The sequence below is a fragment of the Fomitiporia mediterranea genome, assembly GCF_000271605.1.
Source record: "Fomitiporia mediterranea MF3/22 unplaced genomic scaffold FOMMEscaffold_18, whole genome shotgun sequence".
Taxonomy (NCBI): domain Eukaryota; kingdom Fungi; phylum Basidiomycota; class Agaricomycetes; order Hymenochaetales; family Hymenochaetaceae; genus Fomitiporia; species Fomitiporia mediterranea.
The window spans coordinates 659,113-680,567 of NW_006760403.1; the positions used below are offsets into that span (position 1 = coordinate 659,113).

A 21,455-nucleotide genomic window follows, 5' to 3' on the forward strand; every position below is an offset into this window, starting at 1 on the left:
GTAATCATCATAATACACAGTTGAGCCTAGTTTTTGTATTCTGCTTTACTAGGTTGAAACGAAGGATGTCGAGAGAGCATAGCAGGCTCAACAATGGAGACACCGCGAGCATATATTTCTTTCGTGTAGAGCTGTGTCGGATTGTCAGTAAGAATAATGCGCATTCGTCTGACTAAAACGTACGGGCTGGTCATACATGATCGCGACCGGTCTACGATCAGACAAAACCGAACCTGGATGTATCCGAACTTTCATTGTCTATGAATAGTGAATAAACATTAAGGATCGTTAGGCCAAAGCCAGAGCGAAGAATACGTACAGAGTTACTCAGAATTTGTTTGTACGCCTTTATCTCAGAGCGATATACCGCTGTATTCTGTGCCAGACCAAACAGAAGTGCATTCAAAACCGATTCTGTGGCAGCACCCGCACTCGTACGCCAGTCAACCTTCTCCCTCTCGCATATGTTGCGTAGCTGATTCTGGATGTCGACCGCTTCGCTCAACGTGCGCTCATTCACAAAATGTTCTTGGCACCACTGGCGGCGCGCGCTCTTCACGGCACCACCCTTGACAAGCTCTTCATATGCGCGAAACGTGTTCAACGCTGTAAGATGATCTCCACTTGCATGACGGAAACGTGCACGGGACTCAGCCGCGGATTCGCGCTGCTCCACAGAATCAAAGAACAGTTTCGCCGACGCAGATAGTACAGAAACGATGCCGATTATCTCGTATGTGCACCCGAACTCCTGTGCGGCAAGTAGTGCACGCGCAAGAGGTGGATCAAGAGGAAATTTGTTCATCATACGGCCAATACGAGTCACCTCTTTCCTCTTGTCCAATGCACCAAGGATGAGAAGAGTAGCATACGCGGCCTTGACTAGACAACAGTAAGTATTACGATGGACACCGTCATCTACACGTCGCAGCTCACCGGTATCGTTGTCCGGCTGATCCATAAACTCGAGTGATTGGATGTCCTGACCGAGACATTTCAATTGTAATACACTAGACACCAGATTGGTGCGCAGAATTTCTGGCAGATATGTATCTTCCATCTTCCGAAAGTTGCTTTCAGTATATAATCGGAAGCACAGCCCAGGACCCTATGCATAAGCTGGTCATAAGCAAGGTAAAACTGCCTAGAAATGAGGACGTACTTCACGGCCCGCTCGACCTGCTCTTTGCATTGCAGAGGACTTGGAAATGTCTTGTGTCATTAGCGAATCCAATCCTAGAACTTTTGCTCAGCATCTAACGCCCCGAAGTCAATATTGACGACTCACCACCACCGGCATACTCGTAGTGGCGCTTTTCATTGTGCTTGCCCGAGTCGATAACATACTGCACCCCAGGTATGGTAATGGACGTTTCAGCAATGTTGGTTGCAAGAATACATTTCCGCGTCCCTTCGGGCGTATGCCGGAACACCTGAGTTTGCATGTTTTGCGGCAGCTGTGCATACATTGGACATGTTAACACCTGCAATAACACTTGAGTTAATGAGCTCGACATCACTGAAATCAGTAGGACATGGCTGATGATGACTTACGCTCATCTGGCCTAGCGGAAGTTGATTGGCATAGGATTTAATCATCTGCTGAACTGTCTCAATATCCTCTTGGCCTGTACAAAGTCAGGTCATGCAATAAAGAGTTATCATAATCTAACAGCTTACCTGGTAGAAATATCAATACATCGCCTGGCTCATGGTCAACATGTATCTGAAAAAACGTCCGGACTGCAGCGTCCGCGTAGTCGGGCTGGCTGTTCAAAGTGTAGAATATCCGAACGGGATGTTGACGACCCTTCACGTAAAGAACCTTGGCGCTATAGACGAAGTTATGAGGTATTGAAAACAATTGAAAGTACTGGTAGAACACACTCGTTGAAAAATCGGCTGAACTTGTCCGCGTCCAGAGTTGCGCTCATGACGACAATTCTTAACCGATATCCCTCGTCCCTGGCCTTCTCCTTCCCTTTCACTGTCGCTAGTGACGTCTCGGGAGTAGCATACCTCTTCTTTCTCTCCTTTTGGATATTCTTGAGATTGGCTAGTAAGATATCCGTGTTGAGGGTGCGTTCGTGAGCTTCATCAATGATGATAACGCTATAACGCGATAGCATAGGATCTGCGAGAAGCTCTCGAGAAAGCATACCATCCGTCAGATACTTTATCTTCGTACTGGGCTCGTGGCGTTCGTTAAAACGCACGGCATAACCAACGCGAGTTCCTAGCACAACTCCCTGCTCTTCTGCGACTCGTGCGGCGAGTGAAGTTGCAGCAACGCGTCGAGGTTGCGTAACGGCGACCTGGCCATCACCACATAGGCCCGCCTCAAGAATGTATTGTGGAACCTCTGAGGAAGAGGTCAGGCAAGAAATAAATAACGTGAAGAAACTTACGAGTAGTTTTTCCAGAACCAGTCTCTCCAACAAGTACAACTGTGTCATTTTCGCGGAATTCTCGAATGAGAGCCTCTTTCCCTGAAGCGTGTGAATACGATGGTTAGCTAGCTTTATCGAACGCGAAAGAGAGATGTGTACTGACCTTTCGTGATAGGCAACTGTCGTCGCTGGTCCTGCAAATCGTGAAACTTCTTCGATGCTTTCGCATGCCCAGCTTTTCCATTGACCTTCTCGCTCGTGGTTGTCGTATGGCCGTTGACTATAAGCCTCTCGCCATGATCTTCATTCTCTTCCATATACACAATCTTCCTTTTCTTGTAAGGACTGGCATCTCCATTAACGCCGTTCGGCTTGGTTTGGTTTGGTGTCTTGCTTGATGAACTGGAGCCATTGACAAATCCATTCAACCGCTTTTTGGGAGTGGAGCTAGCCAACGGAGGTGGTAATTTGCTTGTGCTCGAATTTGTACTGAGGGATGGGGTACCCAAGCCAAAGCCAGCCATTCGTCGAGGCCCGGAATAAGGAGTGGAGAATGCGCCAAACAGGCCGAAGTCAACCAAACGACCTTGAGAAATTCGAGGTAAATTTTGAACTATTTGATTATGTAAAGTGTCATTTCCTTATGCCACTTTCACCTTCGGCCTGCAACTTTGGCTCCAACCATGTTCCCAAATACTCAGTCTCTAGTTTATGGAAATCTGAATATTAGCATCTTGAGCTCTTTCTTATTCTTTTTCTGTTTGCTTCGATTTTATAGTACTGTAAAATTTATGCCGCAAAAGTTCTCTGAACTCGCATATTTCTCCTCGCATGACAGTTCAATTACATTCAAGTATAGGCTTGGATATTAATCGCGCCTAGAGCTATCAGGTCATAAGAAACTCCAAAGCCTTTACGTGTAAAAGCTACAGATGGGTATGAGTCCATCTGATGTATACATATACTCACGTCATGCTTTTCCCTCTTCATTTGCAGTTTCAACTTCTCGGGATGGCCATTTTCCAACTTTATCTATAAATTCTTTAATAATATGTCCACTGCAATTCTCTCTGTGTAAGAACATGCTATATACTCCTTAGGCACTTCATTATGTCCGAGGATCCTGTTGAGTCCAACCCGACTATATTAAATTTCAAGGAAGGAAAACAATGTAAAATTCAGGTGCCTTGCGCCGAAAGCCTGCTGAAGCTTCATATCACATTAATCGCTGTACGGTGAATACTACTGTACAAATGAGTATCTAAGCTGATGCTGTCTTTTCCACAATGTCTTATAAGTATCAAAAACTCTACGAAAACAACAATGCACAAGAATACAATTGGAATGGCTGATCAAACCTCTTCTTCAGATTCAGCCAACAAGAAACCCAACATTCCTCCCGTTAAATTGTTGGAACAGTACCATTCGGCACAGTCGACTCAACAGGAACAGTTTCATGCTTCATGTTTCCGTTTACGACAGGTTGCTCTGAATCAGACGCAATAGTAGTTGACGGAGTCAACGGAGCACTCTCAGCCGCATTGTGCTGGACTTCACTTCCTGCATACTCTTTGGGACGCTTGACGTTCCCGTCCTCGAAGATCCATGGGCCTTTCGGGAGGTGACCAATTACCTGACGGGCTTCGTCATCAAGCGAAGGCTCATCAAAGAAGTCCCAGTCAAGCTCGCCACCATAGGCTCGAGGAATGTTGGATGGTGATATGATGGACGTAAGCTCCTTGCTGCTCGCGCTTTCCGCACCCGCAAGGCTGCCAAGGACGTGAATCTTTTCTCGTGTATTTTCATCAAACCAGCCCTGTATATGAGAGAGCAATTTGTTTTATAAGCGTATATCAGTATCATAAAGAAATGTCTCGCCTTAATCCAACCCCAAACAGTTGAAAAGAATCCCGGCGCATTTACGACGACGACTGTGCCGAGTGTTTCTGGATAGTTAGCATTTGCGAGTTCTGATGCTTCCTGTAAGTGACTGCGCAGAGACCACATCTGGCGTGCAGACACTCCAGCGAGGTCAATGATTGTCGTCACTGCGGCGATCGGGGTTGGTTCTATTGAGTGAGGAAGATAGGTGCATAGCGGTGAAACAAAGCGTATCATTACTTCGTACAAAACGACACTGTATCACAGGTGTCAGAAGTGAAACTAATAACTGTGATATATGCGTGCTGGTTTACGTACATTCGTTCGTAACGTCGCTGTGGCGGTACTGAGGTAATTTCTTCTTGTATCGAATTGGACAGTGCACTCAGTTTGTACACATACAGAGGAAGTCCCTCCTGCAAAACTCGCAGTCGGCGAATATACTAAATATTAAGAAACTGGAATACACACCCTGTCTCGTCGTCCTGTCCATCTAGGATAGTACCGTCGCGAGCTCTCAAATTCGTCTGCAGGGAAATTGGCGAATAAATTATGGACATCGTGTTTCTTCTCCCATGCAATTCTGTCCGAAAATTGTTTCTGGGCTTTGGCCGGGTCAAATCTGCGTGCTCTCAAGAAGCGTCTGTTTGGAGCAAAATATGCTCATCGTTAGATATAACAACGAGCACGAGACACTGTGCACATACAGAAGTGTTGCGTCGTCATGAGACGCCTTTGTCGCCTCTGTCGGGGGTGTGTAAAGACCGGCTTTCTCTAAATTGGCCTTGAACGTAACAAATGCCTTCTCCTGTTCTGGAGTGAGGCGGCCAAGATGACCCTTGAAGCTCCTTTGGATTCCTGAACCTTTGATAGACGAAGAACCAGCCATTATGCAATAAGGATGAAAACTAAAGTCATCCAAAGGCGTGGGCGTAGGAGGGGAAAGGCAGCGTGGCACGCAAGAGAGGCAAGAGGGTGATGCAGCGAGGATATGACAAATTGAACATGGCTATGGTGATGGCACTGGCAGCGCCGATTTCGGCGAGTCGCATTCGTCATGACGCATCACCCCGCATTCGCCGGATCCGCACTCGATCGGCGCTCTGCCATTAGCTCCGTAAGCTTCTTTGTGTAATCATCATTACTTATTCTTTCACTCTCACAAATAACGACAGCCATGGAATGAACGAAGGAAGGAAGGATATACTCATTGAATAATTGTAGTTACACGACCATTAGACGTGTCGAAACCCGCCACCGAACATCGGACCAAAGAAATTCTCTTGAAACATCCGGGAAGCTTCGATCAATTCCCTATCTTCCGCATTCAGAGCATCGAGTCTAAATGCTTTCTCTCCAAAGATGCTACTCTCTGTCTCACAGACAGTGCCATACTCCGGAAGCGTGCCGTTGATGAAGTATTTACGGATTGCTTTGAACGTGCATAAAGAAGCGGCCGAGATCGAACAATGCTACATTTACAAATAAGGTAATATATCAACCGAGTATCAGTATGCGAAACGTAAAACTCACTCCTGAAGAGTTCTGTGTTAGGACGACAGAGTCTTTGAAACTCTTCGACATCTTGTGGGCACTGTATAGAGCATGAGCACCAAGAATTAAACCTCAGGCTGACGGTCTTACTTCCACAGTGGGGTAACATTATCTTAAACGAGAAAGATATTAGAATGAGCAATAAGATTCATAGATGTTACTGGGAATGTTCCCCTTACCCGCGGTATTACTAATAAGTAACAATGGATGGCTTGTCGTCTTGGGCTCAATCGTACCTGGATTTTCATGCGTTTAAATAACGATCCGATTAATGACGATTCATCGCACCATTGAACTGTTCCTTAGCACGTAGTTTCCATGCTCTGAAAGTGAACACTTAATGTATCGTTCAGAATTGTCGTGTACATATCACTCACGAGCAGAAGACACGAGGTGGCCAAGTAAACGCAAAGCTTGTATTCTTAGCCATCTCTTCGTATGCTTTTCGCGTATCTTCCAGGTCCTCGTTACGTTCTATTGCATCTCCACACGAAATTGCATACGTAGTCTCGTATTCTCCTTGGAATCGAATAGGTGTCTCTCCGGGCTTCAAGGGACAGTCACAACGTAGATAACTGTTGTATAGAAATTTTCGTGAGAGCTGGTAAATCTGGGATGTATTTCCCCGTTCCAGAGCAGCTAGTGCATGTGCAAGGGTGGCTCCAGCACTATGCGTTTTATAAAGGACATTGAAAATAGCTTCCCTCACTAGTCCGTGACTGATAACCTCAAAGTCGCTGCCGAGTGGAGAGGATGTATCATCATGGAAAGCCAAGGGAACCCGTTGTAGCTTGTCCAATAGACGATCAATTCGTTCCTGGATCAAGGAGGTAGTGTTCTCATATATGGGACATTTCGAGGGTCCTGCTGTTACACAGGCTTGATAGAAGTCCATGAGTGCAGCGTCAGTGTCTCTGAGATTGTTTGCCCATAGGCCTGTAGACGATAAGCAATGAAGAAAATACTTTGTTTAAAGGGATTGATATACTGACCACTATAGTAATCTTCCGTGTCCACAACACCATCGATGACGACTCGTCCGACTTGGTCCTGAAGTTAATAGGATTAATTAACACATGGGTACAGAAGCAGCTATGAAACCTCAGATACCGGAAACATTGCTGCAAATCTGGATAAACGCAAATGAATATGATTGTCAGTAAACAAAAAATAGATTTGCTCACGTTGCACCAAGAATAGTACCATATCTAAATATATGAGGTCCATATGCATACAAGGTAAATATAACAGAAGGACGTACGAAAATCCCCAATATTGGAGCTTTTCCTGCCCGAATGCATTAACGATGCCAAGCATATCCCGAGCAACGATCGGAGTAGACATCCGCTCTGCGACGAATCGCGCACGGTCGGCTACGAGATTGCTGAGGATACGTGCTCTGGCATATGCTTCTCCCAATGTTGACGCTGAAGCATTGAGGTCCAATGTGAATTGTGAATAATACTTGCCGGCCTCGACTTGATCCTCAAAAACGTTTAATCCTGGAGTTGTGAAGCCAACACCTTGATGACACGTAAAGAACAAATAAATCGGACTACTAGGAACGTTGGACTTATCATTCTTACCTCTTGGATCAAAGCTGACCAGATCAAAGGCATCGAACAGAACCGCTCGCAAAGCCTTCTCGAATAATATCAAAAACCCAATACCGGAGCCTCCTGGACCGCCTAGAATGAAACAAGTGCACATTGTAGCGGATAACTAAATATAGAAAGATGCATAACACACTTACCAGGATTGAAGAGAATCGGTCCGCGGTAGTTCGTATGACCTGGTGGATACCTTGACGGAGACATGATTAGAGCAATTGCAGCTTCCTCTCCAGATGGATCCGAGTATTCTAAAGGTACCTGGCAGATATAAACGAAGAGCGGACGTGTCATGCAAGGAACAGAACAAGCGTTCTTAATAGGGCATCTCACTGTCAGTCTGGCACATCGAAATCCATTATAACAATCTGTCCAATTCAGTGCTTTTGAAGGCGAGTGCTAAAACGGCGTCAGCATCCAACACACGAAGTTGCATGTAATACTGACAGCAGTCCAGTTGAAATTACCAAGGCCGTCGATAGCGACCCCAGCCTTCGGATTGTTGAGGGCGGGTCGAGCGTGTAACAAAAACAACCCAGACAAGTGCCAGTGTTGAAAATAGAGTTGATAAATGGAGACAAGCAGAACAAAAGAGACAGCGAAATGACGAAGATAATTCTTTTGTCTGCACGTCTCATATTGCATATTAGATGCACTAACATTGGTTACTGTAATCGTGCATGGTTTGAGTTCGAGGCGCTTTTCATGCTTTCGACCAGAGGCTTAGAGAACATTGCAGGGTTATAGATGATGGTGGAACTATGGAACGATTTATAGCCCAAAGCAACACCAATTATTCCCAGGAGAGAGCGCCCGAAGACGGCTGCGAGATCGCAGCAAGGACCAAGACCAATTTGAAGCGGCATCGGAGACACAACCACTACATGTCATAAAAGCAAAAGGTGACCTTGAATCCCCTTGAATCCTGGGTGTAGTCGCAGTATAAATAGCACCGTGATAGTCGTAGTTCACCGACAAATCATGTCGATATTAACTCAAAATTTATTATGTAAGTAAACTGGGGTATTTGGAATATTTTTCTTATTTTATTTTATTTTAAACAAGCATTATAACTCTATACTAGCGAAACAAAAATTGGTATGCTGTCAGGTTTCGTGCAATCAGTGTACATGTCCTCTAATTGTACTGCTGGTCCCTAAAAAGCAACCTTTGCTACAGTCTCATAAAACGTCTTGCCCTGAATGTGTGCGACCTCAAGCTCGAGTGCAGTCGGCTGTCGCGACCCGTCAGGGCCAGCCAACGTACCAGCTCCCCATGGAGAACCACCATGTACTTCCGAAATGTTGGTAAGTTGTGCGAACGCGTTCTTATAACCCATAGGGACGAAGATAATGCCGTGGTGTGTCAGAGTTGAGATTGCGTTTGCGGCTGTTGTCTCCTGTCCGCCTCCCGAGCTGGCGGTAGAGACGAAGATGCCAGCGTATTTCCCGTACAATGCACCGCTTGACCAGAGTGGCCCGGTTGCGTCCCAGAACGCCTAAGGACATGCATGATTAGAAAGAGGCTTAGGTGGCATGTACGACGACCGAGTAAATACCTTCCACTGTCCCGGGAAGTTCCCGTATCGTGTCGGGATACCGAGGAGGAATGCATCGTAGTTCCTCAAGTCATCAGGAGCGAGCACTGGATATGACGGCTTGGGCGGCGCTTTTAATAATTTGAGTATATCTTCCGACAATGTCTCCGGTATTCTACAGGAACGATAGTAAGCACTGATCTACAATTAAAGGAAGGTGGATCATACTGTAAGATAGTCACGGTGCCACCAGCCGACTCAACGCCAGCTTTGACGGACTCTGCCACTACGCATGCACACCGAGTTAGCAGGATGACATGCCGAAGACAAGAAGAACCACGAACTTTTGGCGATATGTCCGTACATCGAGTAAATAATAATCGCGACTTTGGGAGCCATCCTTTCTGATTTGTTGTTTTGAGGAGCGGCGGTATTGGCAGGAGCAAAAGAAGACGCAGTGGGAGCGGGAGTTCTATTGGAGGACTTGGATGAAGCATCCGCCGCCTTTATATCCTGCGGCGAGTCATCCGGATCGGAAAACTTCTCCTTCGTTCTCTTTGAAGGGAAACACATCTCAAGGGTACGACGTGGTTGTCGGGCCAATGACACAACAGACGGCGCCGGTTATATGCATTTTGCTTGCAACACTTTACCCTCATATCCCTCATGGAAAGAAAAACCTAGAAATCATCGACCGGGTGCCTGGTGGCGTAGTCCGGGCGGCAACAAATGGCTAGGAGCCATTGCGTAGATGAAGATAATGTGGCGCATTTGGATGCTTTTTCTCGTGAGCTCTGATCGCTTCCGGCGGAGTAGTTTATCCAGGCGAAGTGTGACTCGTTATCGCAGGGTTGAAGGTGAGTTACTTGTCATACTAACCCCTGAAATGCCTAGAAGCTTCACCGATGTCGGGATGCTTATTGAGTGGCATAAAAAGTTTGATAATGGTAGGGTGCAACCTTCTACGGCCAACGGAGACGGACTTATCAATCCGATCGACATTCGGGATCGACGATCAGCGGAATAATTATTCAATTTATTGTATCAATAAATACTCCGCTGTTGCCTTTCACCTGATATCCAGAGAATGGAAACAAAATAAAACATGGTCTAAATTGATAACGATAAAACATAAGAGGAGCTAGTAGTAGTACTATATGTTGCGAAAAGAGGTTATAAGGCTTCTCCAATAGATTACGGATGCTATGATAGTTTAACAACACTCATGAGAGTTTCATACCCTTTATGTCGATATGGCCTTCAAGAAGCGCTCGATAACAGATTTCCCTCGGCGCAGGTTATCCAAGGAAATACGCTCATTATTTAGATGGGCTCGATCCTGCGAGGAAGCAATTAACGTCAGAAAATCCATTTCCTATATCGGAAGACACCATACGGTACTCTGGCCAAGCGGGAGGTGCAACGCTTGGCATTTGAACTCCTTCTCGAGATACGGAACGGAGGGAATAGACTGGAAACGACAATATTTAGTATCCTGAGTGTCTTGGCACATCATTTAGCAAATGAGAACGTACGCCGCCTTCACGGATCCGAAGTGGTGTGACACCCCATTCATCCTTGATTGCCTTCTCCAGCGCTTTGAACCAGTCTCCTTCAACATCGCCAAGCCACCAATCCGTAGCATTGTCGATGTTTACCTGGAATTCTGTATTTCAGTCCTATTATACTATACGCAGTACAAGCGGCACACCTTAATCTTATTGGGTGATTTGACGGCTTCGAATGAACTTAGTAGGTGTTCTCGAAGTAAAGAAGCAATTGTATCCAAGTGCTGATTGGGAACAATGCGCAATGAGATTTTGGCCTTCACCTTCGCAGGAATGACGGTGGGATCTATACAAGGTAAGTATAAATGATTGAAGTAGTCAGGAGGACCGGGTTGGCTCACTTCCGGGACCAGACACCTCCAGACTATGTATGCTTAGCGACGGTTCTCTCCATTTTGCAGTAAACGAAGATGCTGCTTCCCCGGTTACTGTAGAGAGCAGCTTGTAAAGGTCAAACTCCTTTTCGGTCCTTGGCTGGACGGCATCGTCTATCAAGAACTCAGCAAGACGAAAGTTAAATAAACGCTATGCTTACAGAATCCGGGAATAAGAACATGCTGTCCCTCCGAAAGCCTAGACAGGAGTCCGATCATGTCAAACATAGGTTCCCTTACAGCGCCTCCATCCACACCGGAATGAAGGTCAGGTAGTCCACTCGAAATCTGTAGACGAATTAGAAATGCCATCCGAAGGAACAAGCACGAACACACGCACTTCAATGCTGCAATGAACTACACCACGCATGCCGTACGTGATACATGGTCGATCCTCGCTTATCCAAGTCGAATTACTAACAAGTATTGCATCGATACGACCAAACTTCTCCTTGTTTCGCCTCACAGCAGCATCAAATCCAACACTGCCCGCTTCCTCTTCCCCTTCAATGAGGAACACGATATCGCACCCAAGTGCACGATGTGATAATAACTCTGACGCAGCGCATGCAGCCGCAAGAATCGGACCCTTGTTGTCGGTCGCACCACGACCATAATAGTAACCATCTCGACCAGTCAAGATAAATGGGTCAGTGTTCCAACCGTCAGAGGGAGCAGCCATAATATCGTAATGTCCGTAAAAGAGAATGCGGGGTCGATCCTGTTTGCTTTGAGAACCATGGAATGTTGCTAGCACAAGAGGATTGCACCCCTCTTCCGTCGGTAGCTGCATACTTCGGGTAAATATAAACTAAGAATGAATAGAAGTGGCACACTCACTAGAGACGATTCAGCACCGAGCTGCGTGAGACATTTCTTCAGCCAAATTGCCGCCTGACGGCAGTCTTCGCGATGTTTACGCTCGCTGCTAACGCTAGGTATTGAGATAAACTTGGAAAGGGCATGTAACATCGTATCTTTTTGAATAAATCTGATTAGCTACATTTTCAAGTCGCTGATTACCCTACGTTACCTTGCATGCTGAGCCAGCCAATGGAGTTATGCAGGCCATTTTGATTATCTACTGAAATATCTTGTCGCAACTTCGGTCTTTCAATGTGCCAAAGCTAACGCAAGTGAAGTCATTCTATTAGGTCCAACAACTAATCTGCGACTTTGCAAGGGACAAACCTTAATACAATTATCATTTCCACCAGTGACTAGGCGCCAAGAATCACTTTTGACACTGCGGGTGATGACGGACGACAATAAGATCCCATCATGTGCGTGCCAGGATGCAGTACAATCAAAGCTTGCCGACCACCTCTGAATTTGTCCGTTTGCCGAGCAGCTGTATAAGTCCGTGTCGATCATTGATAACGAAAGTATGTCTACACCCTGTGTAATCTCATTCAGTACGAAGCCTTGCATATGGTCTTAAACGCACCTCTTGCGCAATAAGTGTCCTCACAAGTGTCTTCGTACCCAAATCGAAAACCTTGACGTGACCATCCTGGCACCCAGCAAAAACTGTCTCGTACCGGGCTACGAGAGACAAGACAGCTCCAGCATCCGCTTCGAATGTATGAACCAATTCGGGTCCAGAACGGGTGCATTGCCATAGCTGTCATAGAGCGAGTATGAGAAGCGCAAGAGCCACCGAAGGAATAACTAATGCCTACTTTGACAGTCTCATCACCGCTACCGGTGATCAGAAGTACTTGATCCATGACCTTGTCTTCTCTTTCGGCATTACTCTCTAGCGGTGACGGTAACAGAGCCATGGAGTACACATATCCATAATGAGCGGAATCAATCACATTTGAGCTCCGCACTTGGAATACAGCCTTTGGTTTCGGTACGCCCTTATCACACAGCGGAGTTGGTGTTGCCTGTCCACTCGCGATGCCATCTGCGAAGAATTTGTTCCTCTTGGATCCGGGACGGATATCGGACTCCCGTAAAATTAAGGGGCCATTGAAACCATCAGGGCCATCAGAACACGGGCACGCCGATTGTTCAGTCGCAAGGGAGGTGAAGTCAAACCATTGTAAAGAAGTGTTTTGGCAACCAAAGTAGACTGTCTGCAAGCTCGGCGCATAACAAAGGCAGAAAATGTCGCCCGAATCCGACTCCAGGTACGGGTTCAATATGTACAACGGTGCCAACTGTGACGTACACCAGACCTATGAGAAAGAAAGGTTGTTATTAGATGCAGTTGCCAATACTAGAATACGCCAGCGCAGCGCACTCTGACGGTACTGTCACCTAAAAGGGGAAAAGGTGGATATCGATGAGCTCTAATTCTAGTTCAAGACTGAGTGGATGTGCTCCTACCCGACGAGCTAATTAACCATCCCTTGTCCTTTGCGAGTTCCAGAGCCAGTACGCTACCGGTATGACCACGTAAAGTCGTCTTCATAGCTAGTGTTCGTCTGTCCCACACCTTCACGTCTCATCATTCGTACGCATTAAACTTAATGACCAGGACACCAACTCACGTATATATCATAGCCCTGGCTCCCGCTGAAGAAGTAATTCTCGTCTGCTGTGACGCTTAGCACAGAACTCGTCTCGGACCGGAGCGTATGCATAAGTGCTGGAATTAGAGCTTCCCGAGGCAGGGCAAGACTGAGTGACGCTGATGTTGCAGTGGATGAGGGAGAGGCAGGGAGGGATACGAGAGTCAACGCATGCTCAGCCAGTACGCAAGGCATAGGTGCGTACGATCTGGAGCCGACGTTGGTGAAGATTGCTGCCCGTCGGGTACTTGTATTTGCTGCTGCATGGTTAGTGCCTTTATACGTAATTAAAGCGAAGATCGCTGGATGTAGAAATGAATGGAAGTGATAGATGCGAAAATAGCGAGGGCTGCAAAGTCGGGAAAGTGCCAGCAGTCAACAGTAATTATTACCAGGGACGATGGCAGTGAGCAGGACAGAGCGTCCGTTGCCCACCCAGATGAGAGCCAGACGCGCTCACAGCTTCGCGTTCATTGCTGCAAATGACGCGATTTGATCGACGCTTCCCTTCAATCGGCATGTGCCGACCTCGTCGATCGCCCGTCACAAATTTCCTTTCTCAAATTCTCTCAGTCAGAATTTCTGCACTCAACAGTGATTTGTCTATCCGCCACTTGTCCGCCGTTGCGTCAGTATGTCACTGTCAACAAAGGCACAGAAGGCCAAAGAGAAGGTGCGACCAGCCCTAACTGTACATGTCCATCGACGCCTTTACTTGACCTATTGAGCAGGGCAACGCAGCCTTCAAGGCTGGGAACTTTCCAGAAGCCGTTGGCCACTATACTGAAGCTATGGTTGCTGATGGATCAGACCCGACATTCCCTTTGAATCGAGCCGCTGCGTATCTCAAGCTAGGCAAGTACGTGTCCGCATCATCGGGACGAGTCACAATTATAAACGCCCTGTCATCAATATAGACATGTTGATGCCGAACGGGACTGCACGACAGTTTTAAGACTAAGTCCTGGGCATGTCAAAGCATTATACAGACGCGCACAGTCTCGAATTGAGCTCCACAACTTGAATGAAGCTAAGATCGGTGGGTTCCATACCGTGCGATTCGGCTATGTTCGATCAAGTTGTAATGACTAACCTTCGATCCTAGACCTACTTGAAGCACTGAAGAGAGAACCAGGTAATTCCGCTGTAGAAGGTGAACTGCAGCGAGTAGACAACCTTCTGTCAAAACCGTCAACTGCAAGAACTGCACCACTGGTACGCACAAAAGACTGTTCCATTAGGGCCTTGTTTAATCATTAACCGTACAGGATGTAAATCAGAATGCACATCCACAACGTCGCAGAATACCTATAGAAATAGTTGAAGCAGATTCGTCACCGCTTTCATCTGCTCGATCGACGGATCTTCTGACACCCGTCTCTTCTCGTCAACTTCATCCGAAGCCCGAAGATGCGTTACCTACTCCACTACCCTCACCCTCTCAGGCCCCGTCGCGCACACTAGATCCTGCTCCCAAAGCGACGAAGTCACAGTCACCAGCAAAGCCAACCAGTACCAGAGGCGGCATCTTCCGCGCTTCAGGAAAACACACGCTGTTCCGTACGCCAGAACCATCAAGTCCATCTCCAAAATCAACCACACTTCCACCAAAACCTACTACAATCACAAAAGAAGATGTCGTACTTCAGCCGGCCCCACTCTCACTGTTTGAATTTTCTCGTGCTTGGGAACTAGCGTCACCTACTGAACGATGGGATCTCCTATGTGTAAGGCCTCGTTTCTTCCGAAGTAATCTTCTCCTAATGGTTTCAAAAAACAGAAAATTCCTCCACCGTCTCTCCCAACGCTGTTCAAAACCTCACTCGAAGCGCCATTACTCGTTCAAATTCTCGAAGTTTGTTCTCTCGCTGTGGACTCTACAGGGGACTCTACAATTAAAGCCCGTGTACGCGAGTATTTACACTGGTTCCAGCGAGTGCCACGATTCTCGACTGTCGTACTGTTTTTGAGCAAGAAAGAGAAGGAATTGGGAAGATCCTTGGCGGATGCTATTGCGTTCCCGGATTGGAAGATGTGATGTTTGATGGTAGAGAAGCTGTCTGCTTGGTGTTTTGCTCGGACAATTGCATTGTCTCTCAGCCTGTTGTTATCTATAGAAACTATAGGCACGTTTATGTGAGGCACTCCACCAACAGATCTTGCATGATGCTCACCATATCTGCCAGGAGTACCTCTTAAGGTGGGACTCCAGCATCTTGAGTAGGTGTTAAGCTTAGCCAAGTCTTATTTTGGTAGCATGTGCTAGATTTTATTATGTTCATTACCATGTTAATGTAAATCCTTGTGTTCACACACTTTGTACAGTAGCCAAGCTGTACCTAAAAATAAGGGTGATCTGCAAGTGTATAGTTCACTCATTGTTTGCTGTAAGTCTCAGCCACAATTGTCAATAGATGTTTCTCCTACTTATTCAGCATGCTTCAATACACTTTTCCAGGAAGTGTCCGTTTTATAATTCGAATCCAAGAAATTGCAACGATAACAATTTAACAATTTCCGGAACTTTGGCTGAAGCGACTTCCCTTCACCGGTTATCTTGTTCTTTACTCCTTTTACAGATACTATGTCACCTCTGTACTTGTACGCAGCGAATACCTTTGGGGACTTAGGACGAGGCACGGGTAAGTGCAGTAGTAAAACATGACGTGGTACTTTTTCATTACAATGTCTTACACACCTTCTAATACACACCATTTAATAGTGATCCTCTTTACCAGATGCCTGGTATGAGACGGGAAGGAACCCTCTTCTTGTATGCTATATATTCAGGACCGAGGTTTCTGTCTGACTCAATAAGTCTCTCCTATAAATCGTCGATTACTCTGCGTCAATTTCGTAGCTCCCAGAGCAATGAATGTGAGACACATACTTCAATCGGGATTTTAATCGCAAACACGACGGCGCCAAAAGCAAAACAACACAACGGCATGTAATTCTAAAACGTTACTGAGAGTCCAAGCAGCGTAGACAAAATAGATCTGTTACCGATGTTCACCGAGAAATATTAGCTATGTAAGTGAAATAACAAAATAACAAAGGCGCAACTCACGTATATATGGGGTGTCGCACAACACTATAGAGTCCACTGGTGGCGAGGATTCGAGAATTTTCTCTCACCTAAATTAAAAGGATCGTTAGTATTGTCTTTATATGCTTATTCGTATGACCTACCCCGATGCAGCCGAAGGAATGACTTAGCAGATCACTACTACCTTAATGGCCTTATACGAGATAGGCAGACAGACGCATGCTGCCAACCGTATCAGATAATGGTCTCTTTCTTGAGTCCGAAGTCCGGAAGAGCGAAACGTGCGATAAATTCAGGTTGTACACTTTTATTCGACGGGATGGCCACAAGGTATGCTGATATGGGTAAAAAGAGATTGCGGAGCCGTGCAAAATTGTGAGGAAGTTACCCACGCGAGTCGAGAAATTCGTTTTGATCGGACCTCCTTTGACTTTAGCAGTATCGGACACCTTGTTTATGCCGCGTATCAATGCGACGGAGTATAGGAAGAGTGACGATGTAATGTTGCTTTCAGTAGCAAGGTCAGAAGCAGGCCCAGGGACATGTATACCAGCAATGTACATAGTGTCACTTCGAGGAAGGTATTGACCAGAGAAACGAAGATGGGACGGTAGGAGTGACTCAGGATGTCTTCATCATAGACTTCCTGATATTCGATTTTTTAGTTTCTTTGGTGCTTATGGAGAATGGTGGCACGCCCCAGTTTAGACAAAACATCGGCGATTCTCACGGCTGAAAATTGAAGTCAGTCATTTGGCGATGGAGGCCGCCTTGAAACTTGATAGGCGCAAAGAGCTAGCGGAGTTGGGCAAAGCAAGCGGTGGTGTTATCCCTGGTGGATCGAGTAAGTCCGGATGGAGCGCTGTAAATGGCACCTACATAATCAGAATGCTCTCAACTCTGAGTTGAGAGTATCCAACAAAGGCTCGCCATGCATATGCACTTCAGGCTCTACTCCGGCGTGATATATGCAATTCATCTAGATGCAGGAAACGTCTGCTTGATAACTTCGATCCGACCTTGTGATTTGTTCTTCGAATGCACAGCGATCCAACATACTCGTGGAGATGAATAACTTTATATTTCCTTTCAAACCGGTACACAAATCGCATATTCTGTATATGGCATGGCTTTCTGCACGTTAATCTTATTTCACAGGGGTACAATATCGTTGTTGGTTTAATATGATGACGGGTGTCTCAACAACGTCTATTGCAACATTAGCAATCAATATTGACGGGTAGAGACAAGCCGATTACTCACTCCGCCGTCAATTAGGACAGTCTCTCCGTTGACATACCAGTTAGCAACAAGGAAAAGTGCAAGTGTTCCCATATCACGGTTCGTCCCACCCATCACAGGGACTCCCGTCCCAGGCGCTTGACGAGTCGGTATATCAAAGATAGGCAGCTTATCTGCAGGGATATTCGCAGTCTCATTTGGATCAATATGCGAAATTCCCGCTGCGTCAATAGTACCAGGGGCAGTCATATCCGTGATAAACCAACCCGGTGCGATTCCATTCACTCGAATTTCCAAAGGAAGTAAATCATGCGCGAGGGTACTCGTAAAATGTCCAATAGCACTCTTGCTCATTGCGTAAGGGACGGATAAGCCGGCCGTAGAGAGGTCCTTCGTCCAGCCATTCATGCTGGACGTCATGATGATTTGAGGTGCGAACTTCTTCCCGCCTGGGCTAGTTTTCCATGCTTCGAGAAGAGGGAGGAAAGCTGCGGAAATCCAGTAGGCTGAAAACGCGTTTGTGCGTAGAGTGTTGTCGAATTGGTCTGGAGTAACTTCCCAGTAACGGTTGAGATATTCGGCTGCTGACGTTGGCTTCGAGGCTGGCTCGAGAGAGGAGTTTGGGGCTGAGTCGGCGGGTGGACGAGAAAGTCTGCCTTCGAGGATCCTGAAATATATGGTATTCAATATTGAATGGTAAACGAACGTCATGGATACTCGTACCCAGCGTTATTGAAGAGGACAGTAACATGAGACTCTCGTCTGCCTACCTCATCTGCCAAACGCTTTGCTTCTTCCTACAATACGGATATATGTGCATGCGTCGAGATTACATGTGATTAAAAAAAAGTGTGAAGATACCTTAAGTCGTATGTCACCTTGCAGCCCGACAAGCTTGCCTCTTCCAGACTGTCCTTGCACGGTATCATTATAGACCTTAGATATTCTACAGCGTAATCGCAATGAACACTCATGTATACCTGGAATTAAATTCTTCCACTCACGCGTCGAGCTGCTCCTGCTTAGGGCCAATGATATAAACTGTGGCTCCATTTGCCATCAGCGTCGTGCTTATCATGAGACCTATTCCCTAATCCACAAATAGTTATTCATAGTTTACTGCGTGATATAACATGCCAGTGAGAAACCACTCACCGTTCCACCACCAGTGATAACAGCAACGACACCCCGAAGGTCGAAGATGTTGCTCGCAGTAAGTTTATCGAGAATTGCGTTTGGAGTAGACATGGCTAAAACAAAGAAAGGACTTTGAGCTGCTTTGCAGAAATCCGGTTTACCCTTTATAATACAGCTGTCTGAGAAAATTGCTGAGGCAAGCAACTGACGTCAGAGAAGAAGCGCCTGCTTCTATGAATTTAGTCTGGTCAGAACTTCATCCGGGACCGACTGAGTCACATAATCAAGAGAAACAATTGTACGATGCTTGACTGAGAGGATGTATCAGCAACAACTACAGCTCTTAGTGGGTCAGAGTTGGTGTGAAGGTCTTTCGACAATAGGGTAGCATCAATACTCAGCATCCACCGTCAGATAGTTCCTTGCAGAGCTATTCAGCAATATGATAAGCAAAAATTTAGTGAGGGAAATTGTAAAATGAGAACACGGAATACTTATCCTGAACTTACTCCAGATCCAGGATATGGCAGTCAGGGAAGAATGAATGCGTGTATATGACAATTTCCTCAGTCCCATCAAGTCACGTGCCTATAGTCTGACAAATTTGCCCGAAGTGCAGGCTTCTCAAAAGGATTGGTATACTTAGCAACTTCAAAGTGCTGTTGCACTACTTTATTTTGCGTATTATTGAAGTTGCTAATCATCCAGAAACTGAGGTAAATGGCTGTGAAGTGTTGATCGATTCTGTCGCCTGCATCATACAAATGTAAATGAAACTGTATAGACACACAAATGGTACACAAGCTTCTCTATTACCACTTTGAGGAGCAATTACCAGGCTTTCTCTTACAAGTTGAGAGTTTACTGGACAAGTGCTCAATATGAAGACGGATGCCTCAACAGAGTCTAAGATAATAGTCAGAATGCAATTCGCGCAAAGAACATGGAATGAACACTTACGCCTCCATCAATCAAGACAGTCTCTCCATTTACAAACCAGTTAGCGACAAGGAAAAGCGCAAGCGTTCCCATGTCGCGGTTCGTGCCGCCTAGCAAAGGAACTCCGGTTCCCGGAGCTTGACGCGTCGGAATATCAAACGGAGGAAGCTTGTCCGCTGGGATCGTCACTGTCTCGTTCGCATCAAGATGTGAGATTCCCGCCGCATCCATCGTGCCGGGAGCAGTCATATCTGTAATGAAATAACCGGGTGCAATCGCATTCACGCGAATGCCGAGTGGAAGGAGGTCGTGAGCGAGAATAGTTGTGAAGTGGCCGACTGCTGCTTTGCTCATCATGTACGGAACACTGAAACCTGAAGTGGCAGGATCCTTCGTCCAGGCGTTCATGCTGGCAGTCATGACTATCTGAGGTGCAAATTTCTTTCCACCTGAGCTATTCTTCCATGCCTCTAGGAGTGGAAGGAACGCTGCAGAGAACCAGTACGCGCCAACTGCGTTTGTACGCAGAGAATTATCGAACTGATCAGGAGTAACAGCCCAATAACGATTGAAATATTCGGTTGCTGAAGTAGACCTCGAAGCAGGGTCGAGAGATGAGTTAGGCGCCAAATCGGCAGGAGGAAGGGTAAGTCCACCGTCAAAAATTCTTATGAACCGCTGTCAGTATATGTCTGAAGGAGAAGTAAAGTGTGTACCCAGCGTTATTGAAGAGAACAGTGACATGGCCTTCGCGTTGACCTATTTCCGTCGCCAAACGCTTTGCTTCTTCCTGCAAGGACTGCATGAGGAGGATCACGTAAAGACACGATTTGGTGTAGACTACCTTGACTCTAATGTCGCCTTGCAATCCAACAAGCTTCCCTTTCCTGTCGCGGCTTAGCCCAGCTTCATTGTAGCTCTTAGCTATCCTATGATTGAAATGAGTATCAAGCTATTCGTATAAACGAGGTATAGCCATTCACTTGTCGAGTTGCACCTGATCAGGACCGATGATGTAGACGGTTGCTCCATTTGCCATCAACGTTGTGCTTATCATCAGGCCAATGCCCTCAACAAGAAAAATAATATCAATTAGTGCATAACACCTTGGGCAGAGAATGCTTACGGTTCCACCTCCAGTGATGACAGCGACAACATCCCGAAGATCAAAGATATTTTTTGCTGTGAGCCTCTCGAGGACGGCGTCTGGTGTTGTAGTCATGGTAGTGACGGAATGGAGGACACAATGATAGGGAGCCTTGTTATATGAATGGTCCAACAAAAGAAGACCGCCAGTACGTCAGAGACATCCGCCGATTCAACAAGCCATGTAATGGAAGTAATTTACTTCCGTCAATATACATATACAGGATCGGTTCATCGATAAAGAATACGCGAAGAAGGCCTCGTGTTGCAGCCTTAGAAGCCTTTACGGGTCCAAGGATACATGACTTTTAAATAATAGTTTCACAAGCGGGATCAATCATGTGGCGTAGTCTTGTCAGGCAGATGACCTCAACAAATGAAGGATGTGGGTGAAACAATAACCCCGAGCAACTTTTTGTTGTGTTGCTACCTCTAGTGAATAATAGGGTAAAAGAAGAGCATTTCCGTCGTTCAAAATCACTCTCTGGCAAATCACGTACTCACCG

The 21,455-nt window shown here is 46.2% G+C and overlaps 10 protein-coding genes across 10 annotated transcripts; 2 read left to right on the top strand and 8 right to left on the bottom strand.

Annotated features, from left to right (window-relative positions):
• Positions 1-26: 26 nt before the first annotated feature.
• Positions 27-2,914, bottom strand: FOMMEDRAFT_97832 (P-loop containing nucleoside triphosphate hydrolase protein; the record flags this gene model as incomplete). The annotated part of the gene is made up of 11 exons (XM_007271639.1): positions 27-131; positions 184-248; positions 316-882; positions 937-1,108; positions 1,163-1,236; positions 1,289-1,484; positions 1,555-1,628; positions 1,681-1,832; positions 1,888-2,362; positions 2,409-2,489; positions 2,554-2,914. 11 exons carry the CDS (start codon positions 2,912-2,914, stop codon positions 27-29), a joined length of 2,322 nt encoding a protein of 773 aa, XP_007271701.1.
• Positions 2,915-3,574: 660 nt separating this feature from the next.
• Positions 3,575-5,221, bottom strand: FOMMEDRAFT_24047 (CRAL/TRIO domain-containing protein). Its single transcript, XM_007271535.1, has 5 exons — positions 4,979-5,221; positions 4,743-4,914; positions 4,590-4,687; positions 4,269-4,527; positions 3,575-4,206 (listed from the first exon to the last, which is right to left on the bottom strand). Exons 1-5 carry the CDS (start codon positions 5,158-5,160, stop codon positions 3,793-3,795), a joined length of 1,125 nt encoding a protein of 374 aa, XP_007271597.1. The 5' UTR covers positions 5,161-5,221; the 3' UTR covers positions 3,575-3,792.
• Positions 5,222-5,506: 285 nt separating this feature from the next.
• Positions 5,507-8,301, bottom strand: FOMMEDRAFT_162358 (alpha/beta-hydrolase; the record flags this gene model as incomplete). Its single annotated transcript, XM_007271770.1, has 15 exons — positions 5,507-5,743; positions 5,805-5,865; positions 5,916-5,937; positions 6,005-6,061; positions 6,114-6,148; positions 6,203-6,761; positions 6,818-6,875; positions 6,936-6,954; positions 7,010-7,033; positions 7,087-7,348; positions 7,412-7,513; positions 7,579-7,696; positions 7,769-7,834; positions 7,883-8,060; positions 8,105-8,301. 15 exons carry the CDS (start codon positions 8,299-8,301, stop codon positions 5,507-5,509), a joined length of 1,995 nt encoding a protein of 664 aa, XP_007271832.1.
• Positions 8,302-8,461: 160 nt separating this feature from the next.
• Positions 8,462-9,546, bottom strand: FOMMEDRAFT_114844 (NADH-quinone oxidoreductase; the record flags this gene model as incomplete). Its single annotated transcript, XM_007271771.1, has 4 exons — positions 8,462-8,933; positions 8,994-9,147; positions 9,201-9,258; positions 9,317-9,546. Coding segments are annotated over 4 exons (784 nt in total), but the record flags the coding sequence as incomplete, so codon positions are not given.
• Positions 9,547-10,086: 540 nt separating this feature from the next.
• On the bottom strand, positions 10,087-13,565 carry FOMMEDRAFT_129969 (Zn-dependent exopeptidase). Its single transcript, XM_007271772.1, has 15 exons — positions 13,416-13,565; positions 13,252-13,360; positions 13,166-13,182; positions 12,597-13,100; positions 12,362-12,538; positions 12,106-12,312; positions 11,948-12,041; positions 11,755-11,891; positions 11,255-11,701; positions 11,076-11,202; positions 10,882-11,028; positions 10,684-10,826; positions 10,508-10,630; positions 10,369-10,443; positions 10,087-10,311 (listed from the first exon to the last, which is right to left on the bottom strand). The coding sequence occupies exons 1-15, from the start codon at positions 13,506-13,508 to the stop codon at positions 10,216-10,218; spliced, it is 2,496 nt and encodes an 831-aa protein (XP_007271834.1). The 5' UTR covers positions 13,509-13,565; the 3' UTR covers positions 10,087-10,215.
• A 505-nt stretch (positions 13,566-14,070) lies between these two features.
• Positions 14,071-15,474, top strand: FOMMEDRAFT_162361 (TPR-like protein; the record flags this gene model as incomplete). The annotated part of the gene is made up of 6 exons (XM_007271773.1): positions 14,071-14,109; positions 14,168-14,295; positions 14,354-14,475; positions 14,542-14,651; positions 14,705-15,163; positions 15,217-15,474. 6 exons carry the CDS (start codon positions 14,071-14,073, stop codon positions 15,472-15,474), a joined length of 1,116 nt encoding a protein of 371 aa, XP_007271835.1.
• A 1,245-nt stretch (positions 15,475-16,719) lies between these two features.
• On the bottom strand, positions 16,720-17,048 carry FOMMEDRAFT_162362 (uncharacterized protein; the record flags this gene model as incomplete). The annotated part of the gene is made up of 2 exons (XM_007271774.1): positions 16,720-16,820; positions 16,874-17,048. 2 exons carry the CDS (start codon positions 17,046-17,048, stop codon positions 16,720-16,722), a joined length of 276 nt encoding a protein of 91 aa, XP_007271836.1.
• A 196-nt stretch (positions 17,049-17,244) lies between these two features.
• Positions 17,245-17,511, top strand: FOMMEDRAFT_162363 (uncharacterized protein; the record flags this gene model as incomplete). The annotated part of the gene is made up of 2 exons (XM_007271775.1): positions 17,245-17,349; positions 17,410-17,511. 2 exons carry the CDS (start codon positions 17,245-17,247, stop codon positions 17,509-17,511), a joined length of 207 nt encoding a protein of 68 aa, XP_007271837.1.
• Positions 17,512-17,550: 39 nt separating this feature from the next.
• FOMMEDRAFT_129971 (NAD-binding protein) lies at positions 17,551-19,289 on the bottom strand. The gene is made up of 6 exons (XM_007271776.1): positions 18,883-19,289; positions 18,732-18,817; positions 18,589-18,673; positions 18,451-18,524; positions 17,749-18,394; positions 17,551-17,694 (listed from the first exon to the last, which is right to left on the bottom strand). The coding sequence occupies exons 1-6, from the start codon at positions 18,973-18,975 to the stop codon at positions 17,665-17,667; spliced, it is 1,014 nt and encodes a 337-aa protein (XP_007271838.1). The 5' UTR covers positions 18,976-19,289; the 3' UTR covers positions 17,551-17,664.
• A 302-nt stretch (positions 19,290-19,591) lies between these two features.
• On the bottom strand, positions 19,592-21,061 carry FOMMEDRAFT_24053 (NAD-binding protein). The gene is made up of 6 exons (XM_007271536.1): positions 20,930-21,061; positions 20,787-20,872; positions 20,648-20,732; positions 20,520-20,593; positions 19,825-20,470; positions 19,592-19,770 (listed from the first exon to the last, which is right to left on the bottom strand). Exons 1-6 carry the CDS (start codon positions 21,023-21,025, stop codon positions 19,741-19,743), a joined length of 1,017 nt encoding a protein of 338 aa, XP_007271598.1. The 5' UTR covers positions 21,026-21,061; the 3' UTR covers positions 19,592-19,740.
• Between the last annotated feature and the right edge of the window lie 394 nt (positions 21,062-21,455).